Source organism: Polyodon spathula, chromosome 11 (assembly GCF_017654505.1).
Source record: "Polyodon spathula isolate WHYD16114869_AA chromosome 11, ASM1765450v1, whole genome shotgun sequence".
Classification (NCBI taxonomy): domain Eukaryota; kingdom Metazoa; phylum Chordata; class Actinopteri; order Acipenseriformes; family Polyodontidae; genus Polyodon; species Polyodon spathula.
Window position 1 is genome coordinate 34,458,501 of NC_054544.1, and position 13,799 is coordinate 34,472,299.

A 13,799-nucleotide genomic window follows, 5' to 3' on the forward strand; every position below is an offset into this window, starting at 1 on the left:
GAAAGCAGCAGGAAAACATCATCACTGGAGGGAGGGCTCCTTCCCTTTGAGAGGTTGTCTGTTGCCTCAGAAATCAGCAACAGATTTTATTTCTATTGCATGCGGGTTCTTGCTCAGGGTGGCCTGGGGCTCCAAGTCCTTATTTCATTCTTCTAAGTGTTTTGATGTTTAGATCTCCACTATAGTGTTTGTACAGACATAATACAGAAGAGCCATTTTTAACCTCTTCTATTACAGAGGTAACGTCACAAAACATGCCAATGTGTTATTAGCTCCAATTTTGTTTCAGGCAGGAGAAAAACACAATTTATTTTGCAAAACTAGAAATAAACAGCTAAGAATAATAACGCTATTGGATTAAAAAAAAAAAAAAAATCTTTGTGAATCTCTTATTTTGGCCAAAAATAAACAATGTGAGCTTCAATTTTAGCATCAGAATACTGGAACAGTAAATATTGTAATATGAACGTTTGTAGGTATTTTGTTTTGTTTCATAGTGCCCTATTAATAACAGTATTATGAACAGAAGCAATAATATTTAAAAAACAGAGAATTGCCATAAATTACAGACCTTTCATGCCACATAGTGGCAATTTTGGGAAATCCTGACGTGGATTCTTTTTCAGATTTTCCTTTAAAAAGTACTATGCTTTTGATGTATGGTGTATTGTCAGACACAGAGCTCTGTCGTGAAGTCCCTCCAGAGCCAGTAGCTAGCTGCCCAAAGATCCCATTAGATCTACTCTTACCTAAAAACTACAAGAACAACTATAATATCATTGAGGGCCACAGGTGGATATTATAGTCATCTTAATTCCACAAACATTTAAAATAAAATATTTTCCAGTGCTCTTTCTTATTACTAAAGTATAAATTACTAAAAAGGTTAATTAATAAAGCTTAAAAATGTTTTTATTATTATTATTATTATTATTTACTGTTCAATGACAAGCGTTCCAATAAGTTCCAACCACCGCTCAGGTCTGCTTTATGTCACCTGACCCCAGTATTCCAATCATGCCCTTAAGAGTTTTGGTGTGTCACAAACATTTAGCAAATTCGACATGAAAGTTGGTCACACTTGCCTTTAACTGTAAACTTACTTAGTACTAAGCTGCACTATGCTTTACTGATGCAAAACTTACAGCCAAAACTTCTTAGTGTTCAGATCGTTCTGCTTCATGCTAACCCACACAGCGCGTTCTTTGTTTTGAGGCCGATTACCTGCGATTATGGATTGGGCATTCAGGAAATATGTAACTTCAGTTTTGTAGTACAGCTCTGATCAAAAGTTTTGCATGACTATAGAATTAACTAATTTTGCTTCATAAAGTTGAATGAAAGTGCCTGAATAATGTTACGTTAACATATTGAATTACATGCCGCTTTGTAGTTTTCCATATACTTAACGAAAAACTGACAAATTGAAAAATGTTACTTTCCGAAATCTAACATGAAATAGTGTGCTAATATTATGATTTCGGGTAAATTTTTGATGTATCATTTTGTAGCTTCTTTGATTACACGATGTTAATTAAAATATTTAAATTATGTTCATTTACTGCTAAAAAAAAAAAAAAAGTGTGTGTGTGTATATATATATATATATATATATATATATATATATATATATATATATATATATTTTTATTCTAGGTGATGCAAAACATTTGGCCATAGCTGTAGACATTACCAATGTCATTGTCATCAGAAATCACCAGCCTATGTAAGACCATATTAATGCTGTTTTGTTTTGTCAAGTAGGTCCAGCATGTCATGTAACCATAGCACTGTGTCCTTCAGAGGAAGAAATGAAAGAAAGCTTTGTTTTCTATGCTGTAGTTCAGATCTATTTTCTGCCATCTCTAAGTAAGCATGAGGCTTGTCAGAAACATTATTTCTGAGATTATTTTTGAGGTTAGCATGTACAACATTCAATCAGGCAGTTTTTGTTACTTCAATTTCAAGTATTAGTCTGTAAAGCTTATGTTGCCCAAGGCAGATTTTACCTAGATACAGAGCTGCAGTCAGATCTGTTTTTTTTACATCGAACACCTGAAATCTTAAACCAAGACATTATCATTCTGCCTTTTCCTAACCTCAAAAAAAATCTCAGAAATAATGCTGCTGACAAGCCTCATGCTTACAGATGGCAGAAAATTGGTCTGAACTACAGCATAGAAAACAAAGCTTTCTTTCTCCATCTGAAGGACGCGATGCTATGGTCAGATGACATGCTAGACCAACTTGACAAAACAGCATTTATGTGATCTTAATTAGGCTGGTGGTTTGTATAATACATTTTTATTCTGGTTATTTATTTTACAATCTTTCCATATGAATCTGTAAAGGGTAGTGTGCTTCTGCAAGAATAAAGAATGAACTCCATTGACAATTAGTTTGAATTAACATGTTTTAATTCTATAAGTGATTACGGAAAAAGCAGAATTGTAATAATAATAATGCATTTTTAAGAGGTGACCCCAACAACAGCATTTCACAAAAAGCAACAGAATTATTTATCACCATCTAGGCAGATCACCTGAGTGGATTATAAATAATTATTTCCGCATATCACATTGTTAGAAATGTTTGGTACTGGCTGCTTTAACAGGATAGGTTAGTTTATAATGTCAATTTGTCAAGCAATAGAACAGATTAACAGATCAGTCTGTGCAAGAGCTATGTTCAAGGTCTATACATTGAATTCTTAATTATCAGACTTGTATAGACTAAAGAACAGGCTTGAGATTAAGCCCTGAAAATGTGTATTCATTTCTCTTCAGGTCTTTCTCCAGAAAATCCTTGAATTTCTACAGATGTGGGCAAAAATCTCAGTAGTGCGTATTGAATCACTTCACCTTTACACTACAAATAAAAACACAATGTTCTGTAGCTGTAGTGCATACTTTGACCTGTTTAAGAGAATGCTTTTTTCTTATTAACATAAAGTACTGGTAACCCGGTCACGCTCAAGTTAATAAATATACAGCCTGTCTGCGATGGCAGCAGGAAGATGGGTCATTATCTGCAACCTGATCCACCAATAGGCATCCATCGGATTGTAGCGTGTGTATGGGTAGCAGGAAGTGACTGCGTCTGTAATGTCCTTTATAACAACTGCTACGTCTCTCAACCCACTGTTGCAATAGGACTTCAAGACTGAAACGTGGCGGTCGAAGTACGCCCTCCCATAGTCCTCTTGGACAATCTGAGGGGCCTCCTTCCACAGTTTGTCCGCTGTTTCCATGACAATGTCATGTGTCAGGATCCCTGTGGCAGCAATGAAGTTTCCAGGCTCGATGATGCTGACTTTAACTCCCCAGCGATGCATTTCGTACCTCAGGCAATCTGAAAAGGCCTCCACACCATACTTGGACACACAGTACGGGGAACGAGATGAGTTGCTCATTCTTCCAAACATGCTGGCAATGTTTACAACCCTGCCTGGAAACAAGGAACAACTCTGGAGTCTTAATAAAAACCTGGTTGAGAGAGAGAGAGAGAGAGAGAGAGAGAGAGAGAGAGAGGGAGAGAGGGAGAGGGCACAGAAAATGTACTAATAGAGAATGCCGTTAAAAGTGAAGTGGTCTTTATGCTGAGTTGATCACCAGGAGGGGGTGTTACTGTATTTTTCCTTGGTTAATTACAAAGTAATTGGGCCCAATTGTACTGACAAGAAATAATTCATTGAAGTAGTTTAAGTAGTCTGAACTGTACTGTGGTTTGTAACTAGTTTGCACATGTCGTTAATAAGACTAGGAGAGCATTTTATGACAAGAACATAAACAACACACTGTCTAAACTAGTTTTCTTGACAGCACTACTCCCAGTTTTTTTTGTGTTAAATCGTTCTTCTCTTTCTAGCACATTAGTCCAGCTTACCTTTGGCTCTGCGGATGAGCGGAAGAAAAGCCTTTGTCACCCTGATGGTGCCCCACAGATTCACGTCTGCAACCTGCTTGTATGTTTCTAGGCTTGTAAACTCCACCTCTCCAAATATTGATACTCCAGCATTGTTTACCAGCGCCCACAGACCTGGAGAGATTATGAACAATATCAAAATTGACTGCATTCATAATAAAGCTTTGTGAATATGACTAGCCCCTGCAACTGCAAGAACATGATCACAGATAGTACAAGTAGAAACAGCTACCAGCTCTCCTGCTCGCACCTAACTCCATTACATGATACTATTCCTCCTCCATTCTGTTATCTGTTGTGTCAACACGTATCCCAGAGAACAATGAGGCACTGAAAATGCATTACTGAGAAAACAACTATCAAAAGGTAACCTTTGGTTTCATTAACAGTGATGAAAACAGTATAATTTTCACATGTCTCTCATCCAACAGAAGCAACCACCAGAGATTAAACAGCAGGTGGCAATAATAAGCAAAGTAGAAGTGTCATTAAAACTCATACTAGAAAGTAAATACATATTGGCTTAACCTATATGCAAATTATGCTATAGAGTAGGGCCCCCAGTAGAATTGGGGCCCCTACGAGGTCGACGTTTGTTTGGAACATTTTACAAAACCTGCCTGCGGGCGGCCGGGCCCACACACACAGGAAGAGAGGCGCACAGAAGCTTGCTTTTGGTTAATTTTGTTATTTTATGAAGGCTAGGTATTTCTTTCTCGATTACAGTATACCTGGTATCTGAGTCCCTCATGCAAGCAGTTTTCTGCTAGTAATGTACAATATCAAAGCCCCAGTTTAAGTCCAGAGTGTTTGTTTCTCTTGCTACAAAAGAAAACCCAAAAAGAAGTAAAGGACAGAAAAGTTATTCCCTTTTGTTTTGTTCTACTGAATGCAATGCTACTACTAATCCGTAGAGGGAATCTACGAATAGGTTTGGGAGAAAAATACAAATACACATTGTTTTTGTTTTGCTGTGTTATTATTGCTTGGTACTGCAAACGCGTACATTGAAAACGAAGTCAAAATTAGGAAGTCTCATCTTGTATTAAACAGTTGTATCCGACTATCTCTTAGGGAGCTCAAAGTAACCCATGAACACATATGAGACAGTCTCAACCTATAGTGTATGAACTATTAATAGTGCAGAAAATAGAAACCGGGATCACAGCGCTGTATTGGGGCATAACCGTGGAACTGTATAAGAACAATATAGGCTATGTAATGGACACATGGATGATGTGTCTCACATTTCTATATGGCAGCTCCACAATTGGGAGAATATATATATATAATTAAAAAAAAAAAAAAAAAAAAAAAATTTATTTTCAATGTTACTGACTTTGCATTTTATATTTCATTATGGAGGAGAATATAATATATATATATATATATATATATATATATATATATATATATATATATATATTCTCCTCCATAATGAAATATAAAATGCAAAGTCAGTAACATTGAATATAAAAGATTTTTTTTTTTTTTTTAATGCAGTTCTTAAGTCTGCAAACCATAAAAGTGCCTAATTTTGGTATAAAACTGGAAAGATTAATGGTTACCATGCACAGGCATGATGGGAAACACTGTACAATGACTTCATCTGTATTTGTTACATTTAAAAAAAAAAATAATTGCAATGTATGTATTGTATGCATGTATTTAAAAAAAATAAAACAGTGCTCAGTTCTGGAAGGTGGCGTGTTCAGAAACATGAGCTCCCTTATCTGTGTCAGTAGATAGCATGGTAAATTCTGCCTGCTCATGGAAGGTGGCGTGTTCAGAAATGCGCAGTCCCTTACCTGTCTCAGTGTCCTGTAAGTGTTTCCTCACACACTTCACAGCCTCAGCCACCTCCTCCTCACTGCACACGTTCAGCTGCACAACCTTCATCCTGTTCGATTTTATGCTTTCCAGCTCGCGCATCCCGGTCCCTTCCTTCTCCTGCCATACAAACAAAAAACTAACTACATTTAGCTTGAGAAGGGAGAAAAATAGCAATTTCTATTTTTTTGTTTCTGTGTACTCCCCCCAAAACACCCTTCTGGTGCTCCAATTGCATTTTCCAAGGTGGGGTGTTGTGCATGTCACAAACTACCCACTGAACTGGGATCTAATGGATAAGCACAAAGACTGAAACCTCCTTTCTTTCATGGGGCAGACAGTTATAATTGTCAATCATTAGCATATATGTCTGCTATTAAAATAAATAACATTCTTGTACGTTATGTACATATATTTGATTTGATGACTTCTGAAATGCAAAATGCAGTGCCACTATAGTGACATTTTAATCATAGCCTCTCATTTACTTGTAACCCTGTATCTGTTTGATTTACAGCAAAGTCTGACTAATTAAAATCAAATGGGCACTTCCGTACTGTAAGAGCTTTAACACTGGATGCCTGGAGGCTTCATGGAGGATATATTAGGTCAGCTACAGATACTGAACTCTTTCTGTTTGAAATGAGTTGTGTTTCCAAAGGATGAACCCTTTTTACATATATAGCATAACAAAGACTACATAAGTGGCTTAACAGAACAATTCTATACCTGCTTGCCAGCTTACCTTCAGGAGGCATCCTGCAAACACTGTGAACCCCAGTGCATGCAGATGCATTGCCAGAGCAAACCCAAATCCACTATCACAGCCTGTAATGAACACAGCCTTCCCTTCAACCTGTTCAGGAAAACCCAACAATTAAAACACCATCTATGGTAATAGCTTTCATGGGAGAGTGTGATTAAAGAGCTTAAAGCTACATCGAAGAAAAAAACAAAAAAACAGTCAGGACAGGTCATCCACACGCAAAATAAAGGAAAATACAAAAACCAAGTGAAGTAACTTACAAAAAATGATGGTGATTAAGTAGATTCAAGAAAATGCACAGAGTCCTTTTCTTCAATCAGTTGCCAGGTTTATTGAAATATGCAGGGAGTCTGGTCCCAGGTACTGGACAAAAAGAATACTCAACATTACAATGTTTGCATGACATTAAATACCCTTCTGTATAGATGGTCCACCTCCCCTTTCTCTGACACTTAACCAATGGTCAAGGTAATTTAATTTATTGTGTGAGTGTTAATGTGTGTATGTCTGTGTGTGTAGTCTAGTGTGACAACCTCTGAACTCAGTGCATTCTTCACACTCCTGGAGACAAAAGGTCCATACATCTGCCTTTTGTTATCTCCTTGCGACCCCCTTTAATGCCAGTGGCATTATCTCTTTTGATCTCTCTGAAGTCTTTAGAACCTGTTCCCTTCTAGTCTACAGCATTGTTATCTCGTTAGCTTGCAGTCATTGTTGGGCAAGTGTTTGTAGACGCAGCGTCTCTATCAATGGTTAGCAGTACATGCAATTTGAACCAAACAGTCTGCTATCTGCAATATTAGTCTCTTTTCAGAAAAGAACACCAGTATAGCTCTGCCAGTCCACATGCGTAGCAAACCCCTAATCAATTCTCGATCCATGTTTTCCAACATACCCTACTTTTAAAATATAAGATGGGGGGGGGTGACCCGCTACAACCAAGTTGCTCACGTGATCCCGAGCCCTCAGATGTCCTCTTCGCTGGTTCTGAGTAGTCACATCAAGTAACGTGTTTGTATAATATATTATAGTGAAGCATGTTCCTTCATTCTAAGTCTCTCCATTATGTGTAGGTATCTACCTTGCTTTCGCCTCTTTGTAATCTTTTATTGTACTACCTATTTCTCTTTGAAGCCAATTCTGGATATTGGTATGTTGCTCTGACCTTACAAATTTAGGTGAATCATTGTTATTTTTAACTTGCATATGTAAAATTCCATCATTCTATAATCCAATATTCTAGCTCGACCATCTCAATCTTAAAATGCACGTAAGATTGATTACAAACTAAAACTATGACTTAAAAATGATCACTATACATTGAACAAATAGTAAAATAGCATGTGAATGCTTAACTATCTATATGTAATACATTAGTAGGTAAGTGTTTCTTTTCTTATACAGTTATAAAAAACCTTAATTACATCTCGTGATATTCTCTATACAATACCCCCACAAATATAATCATTTTGCACAACACTTCTACTGCTAACCTATTACAAATAATGTTAACATGAATTTCCCTTCATTCATTTTAGACATATACAACACTGAATCATTCAAATGTCACGTTCTTTTCAAAATGAATGTCCAGTATAGCTGACAATATTCTTCAGTAGCACAGCAGTTTTCAGTGGTCTCATCCCATTCACAGCCCCTGCTGTATGATCAGTTGTTTCACCGTTGTCTCCACCTGTGTCCCAATACTTGAATCTCCATCAGAATTATTTCTTTTCCAAACCTAGAAGAAAAATCAAGTGCAATATTAATTCTTTTGATAACATCTGATTTCATTTAAACCTTCAATGGGGTTATTCTCTCCTTGAATTTTCTTTATTTCATCTGGGAATGTATAGGCTATTAAAGCAGTTTGTAACAGAGAAATATAATACTCGCTTCTTAAATCCAGTGATCTGTTTAAGCCTTTGTAAGCTTATTTATTTACAAGATCTCTACTGGTGTTTAAGTGCACGTTTTAAGTCTTTTTATTTTTGTCTTATCACAAAACAGCGATTTCTGAGCACACCACCCAGAATCGAAAAAAAACTTCAAGTTAATATATTTTATACAATCTTTATTGATTTGCACAAGTTTGTCCATAGTTTCATATGGAACTTTCCCAATTGGCACCCTAGCCATCCCCCATTTTTTTTTTTTTTTTTCATAAGCAACATTTGTTCCCCAATTTGAAATTGTAACCCTTTAGGTAGGGGCTTAGTCCTATGCTAATTGTGCACTACTTCGATTTGTGCTTATAATTGACAAAAAAACCCTGTAGGGTGACAGTATACTAACACAGACAGCCTAATGTCAACCAAAGATTTTACACGTAGTTGCTGGTCCATTTAGTATACATTATCCCTCAGTGATATCTTGTATATGTAATAAAAAAAAAAAAGTTATTGGTATTGGCTTATTCAATTTTCAATTTAATAACCCACCCTCTTGCAGCTGATAAAACAGTAGCCTATTAGGTAAGTTATTTAGTCTCTCTGTGTTAGTTTATCTGCCTGTAGCAAACAGATTCCTTTCTCTGTTTTTATTGTTTTTTAAATCAAGTTATAAAACCCTTTTCAAAAACGTGTTAGTTTGATTAATATCACGCCATGCATTTTCAAGAATTTACAAATAAATCTGTTAATTCTTGAAAAATAAGTTTCCAATAAATCTGTTAATTCTTGAAAAATAAGTTTCTAAAAACTTTCCATAATCAGTACTGCTGATTATCCAGTACCACTATCCACCAAGCCTACAGTCCTATACTGCACTGTAAAATCCCTTGCGCCAACATTCCTGTTTCATTCTCATGTGATCTGTGGTTTCAAATATGTATTCATAGGTGATTCATAAAATTCACAAACAAACAAACACTTAACTTGCTTCATGAAAATATTTAATAAAATATTTCAAGGTTGATTTACTTAGTTTCAGATTTATTGATCGACAGAAACATTTGTTTTCAGCAATCTCTACATTATCTCTCTCTCTACACTTTCTTTTCTAGTTAACCTTTAGAAAAACAAAAAGCTCTGTGTATATCAATATAATCCAATACAAACTTTTTCATTGTTTCTTTGTATATTTGTGTTACTGTTTTAGTCCAAAGGTTGGCCATTTTTTTGCAGTCAAATAATTCATCAATTAACCTGGGTCTCTTTCCCTTATCAAACCCTCTTATGATCGGGGCAACACAATAAGTATTCGTGCTGGTTCTTAGTACGTAGTTTTACTAAGAAGTTACTTTATCTCCACGCTTAAGCAAAATCAGAATTACTCAAACAATCATTAATAAACAACTTATTAGTACGTAGTTTTACTAAGAAGTTACTTTATCTCCACGCTTGAGCAAAATCAGAATTACTCAAACAATCATTAATAAACAATTTCTTAGTACGTAATTTTACTAAGAAGTTACTTTATCTCCACGCTTAAGCAAAATCAGAATTACTCAAACAATCATTAATAAACAACTTCTTAATTACATTTTAATGTGACCTTTTAATTTTATTTTTACAACATGTATTCCTCAAAGTTGATATAGAATCTTTAGCATTACAGTTTATTTTTATTTTTTTTGTTTTGTTTAGTTTTTTGTGGGCTACCAGTCTTGAATTGCCTTTGTCTTTTTCTTCTTATGAGACACACACTCCTGATCTGTTACATGAACATGTACATTACTGTTCTGTACATAGCTTCCCTTTTTGCCATGTTTTAAAACATAGCCTATGTTCCATATTCTCCAGTCATCCATTTGATGACCGTCAATATTATATTTTAACATATTTGGAGTTGATCAGACTCCCAACAAAACAAAACTAACAAAAAAAACAACAACACTTTTTAGTTTTGTCTTGTTGTTACCAATGTTCTTAACTGGAACTTACTGTCTGATTGTTCCTTATTTGTACCACCTAATGTGGACAGTTAAATAAGAGGCTTATCCTATTGCCCCCTTATCGTGACATATAAACCAAACAGTACAAACAAAGACAAAACAAGTGTAACAAATCTTCTCAAAAACAAACATAAAACATAAATCCGAGTATGCCCGTACCTGTTGAGCAATACAAGTCCGTGTAACTAGTCCAATAAACTCTACTGGCACGTCATAACACTACACGATTTACTCATGACTTTTTTTAGGATTCCAGAGGTCCTCTTTCATACCTAAAGTCCTAATAGTCAATACACTTTTAATTAAGCAGTCTTAACTAATTGTGTCCTCAATGTACATGAATTATCAAGTAGTCAAAAGTCCTCTTTCATACTTTACCCTTGATTCTCACTACATTCTAAAAACTGCATATAAAACAAAAAAACCAGTAACTACTCACCAATGTACGTGGTTATATGTTCGATCTGAAGTCCTGATTCAAAGATTCTCCACACCGTCTGAGCTGAAAGTAGAAACAGTCTCCTTCTGTTTGCTTTGTCCTGGTCCTCTTCATGGGATACAGGCTTGCAAAAAAGGTTTCTCCGTAATCAAGTATCAACCCCCCGGTATTTGGAAAAAAAAAGTTTCAGGAAACAGTCCGCAGGTGGCTCGCCAATGAAGTAACTTACAAAAAAAAATAGATGGTGAGTAAGTAGATTCAAGAAAATGCACAGAGTCCTTTTCTTCAATCAGTTGCCAGGTTTATTGAAATATGCAGGGAGTCTGGTCCCAGGTACAGGACAAGCAGAATACTCAACATTACAATGTTTGCATGACATTAAATACCCTTCTGTATAGATGGTCCACCTCCCCTTTCTCTGACACTTAACCAATGGTCAAGGTAATTTAATTTATTGTGTGAGTGTTAATGTGTGTATGTCTGTGTGTGTAGTCTAGTGTGACAACCTCTGAACTCAGTGCATTCTTCACACTCCTGGAGACAAAAGGTCCATACATCTGCCTTTTGTTATCTCCTTGCGACCCCCTTTGATGCCAGTGGCATTATCTCTTTTGATCTCTCTGAAGTCTTTAGAACCTGTTCCCTTCTAGTCCACAGCATTGTTATCTCGTTAGCTTGCAGTCATTGTTGGGCAAGAGTTTGTAGACGCAGCGTCTTTATCAATGGTTAGCAGTACATGCAATTTGAACCAAACAGTCTGCTATCTGCAATATTAGTCTCTTCAGAAAAGAACACCAGTATAGCTCTGCCAGTCCACATGCGTAGCAAACCCCTAATCAATTCTCGATCCATGTTTTCCAACACCAAGTATTAACAATGTGCTCTTTTATTTAAGAAATGATGTCGTGCAGCAAACTTGGTGCCTTTCCAATAACTACAAGGGAAATAAAGCATTGCATTTTGTTCCCACAGATTTGACAGTGGAAGAATCATGGGCCACATAGAATTCAAAGCCAAAGAATTCACTGGAAACACACTGTCCGCTGACTGCCTTGATGTATAACCAGTATTACTATAACATGACCCTATATAAAAGCTTACTGTCCTACAGTTACATTTTAATGCTGTTTTTTTTTTGTTTTGTTTTAATTGGCACTGCTATACTATCATCAGTATTATCTTTGTTAAGTTTATAGATTGTCAAGGCAGAATCAAACTGCATTCCTATTTCTGCCTGAAAGATGACAGAATGTGGTAGACATGTAGTGTAGTAAGGTTCTGCTAACAGTAAGGAATAATGCATGGAACATTGGACCTCAATATGGCTTCACACCATGGGGCTCTATATCAGTACAGTATGTGAAATGTGATTATCTATTAGTGAAAACCAAACGTTACCTCCTCCTCTCTCTTATTGGAATAACCTGCTGCTTTAAAATTACATTTTAGACCACAGCTTTCAATAAACAAGAGTTAATGTTTAGACAAGTGGTTTGAATTGCACTTTGAACTAAGCTTCTACTATCCAAAATATTTATTTAGCAATAATTTAACCCAGACTTTGACTAATTAACTTACAAAAACACCTAGATATGCCATTAAATTGAGCTTCCTGATAGGTACGTGATCAATATTTATTGTGCTCTTGTTTTGTCACACAGAAAGCGCAGGTCAGGGAGTATATATATATATATATATATATATATATACATTTCCTAAATTGGATTTATTTTATCAGACTTCTTGTTTTTACTCCCGGTTCATCCTCAGCATGCCCTCACAAACTAAAGCAGTCGTCTGAACTAATACCTAAGTTACTTGGGAGATTCTCCTGCCAATTAGTGTTAACGTTTGATAGAGCAAAGCTACAGTTGCAATGCTTTCTGGTCCTGATTTATACAGACCGCGCTATAAATAAAAACTAAAACAAAGAAATGCAAATAAACTGGCAAACTATATACTGTATATATTCGGCACTGTTCGTATTGGTCATTTTTTTCATATACAGTATTGCATGCAATGACATGTATAGTACTGGCGACAAAAAGTCAGTTGCACAGCAAACAAACAAACAAAAAAATGTGTTTAATAGTTACTTCGGATGGGACAAAACCTATTGGAAGTGACTCTGCAGCAGCAGTCATGGATGCATAGTTCACCCCAAGTCTTTAAGTCGTTGTGGATAAAAGTGTCTGCTAAATGACTTATTATTATTAATAATAATAATAATAATAATAATAATAATAATAATAATAATAATAATAATAATAATAATAATAATAATAATCTTACCTTCACGGATCCCCTGGGCAAACCGGGCATTGCCACACATATCAGCACAAACAAGAAATACACCAGCACAATGCTTTGAGTTACTGTAAAACCACAAAGCCCTGCAACGAGATTTAAAGCGTCGGGGAGCCATAACCCTAAAACTAGAGTTAATGACACAGAAAACAACACCATGACTATCTTCACACAGGAAATGTTCGACATTTTAAATGCTGCTGCCCCTCGAGTACTCTGCTTTGCAACACTGAAATAGTCGGTGTTAGGACTCAAGAACACACCCCAAACAGATTTCAGCTTCCTGCTCTGACCTATCCTATCACACTGCAGCTTTATTTAGAAGTGTTGGCTTTACAAATAAATGCATACTGAGCAGGGAACTAACTAAAGCTCCCTTTTATGGTTTGTACATTAAGTTTTTCCTGAAAGGCTGTTCTCACAATATTTTACATACGCCGTTAGTATTTAGCTACATGGTTCCAAGAAGTTCTAGTTAACTAGTAATATTACTTCAAGTACAATATTTAGAAAATTCATTAATTTTGTAATCTTGTAGCCTACTACTCCTGTGTGGACAGTACTAATTCTGCAGATATAGTCAATGTTCCCTAAAACCCTGTAGTATTTTTGTATTGGGAGAAATTACGTCACAAGTA

General features: G+C 35.9%; 1 protein-coding gene across 1 annotated transcript; it reads right to left on the bottom strand.

The window, feature by feature from the left end:
* Positions 1-2,399: 2,399 nt before the first annotated feature.
* On the bottom strand, positions 2,400-13,426 carry bdh1 (3-hydroxybutyrate dehydrogenase, type 1). Its single transcript, XM_041262677.1, has 5 exons — positions 13,147-13,426; positions 6,500-6,610; positions 5,733-5,874; positions 3,886-4,038; positions 2,400-3,447 (listed from the first exon to the last, which is right to left on the bottom strand). Exons 1-5 carry the CDS (start codon positions 13,348-13,350, stop codon positions 2,978-2,980), a joined length of 1,080 nt encoding a protein of 359 aa, XP_041118611.1. The 5' UTR covers positions 13,351-13,426; the 3' UTR covers positions 2,400-2,977.
* Between the last annotated feature and the right edge of the window lie 373 nt (positions 13,427-13,799).

What these genes read in the sequence shown, in the direction of transcription:
- bdh1 (XM_041262677.1), bottom strand. Translation starts at nt 13,350, where the DNA reads ATGTCGAACATTTCCTGTGTGAAGATAGTCATGGTGTTGTTTTCTGTG. An exon ending in CTTACAGGACACTGAGACAG is followed by an intron (nt 4,039 to 5,732) that starts GTAAGGGACTGC and finishes TAATCTCTCCAG; the next exon opens with GTCTGTGGGCGCTGGTAAAC. An exon ending in GCTCATCCGCAGAGCCAAAG is followed by an intron (nt 3,448 to 3,885) that starts GTAAGCTGGACT and finishes CCTTGTTTCCAG; the next exon opens with GCAGGGTTGTAAACATTGCC.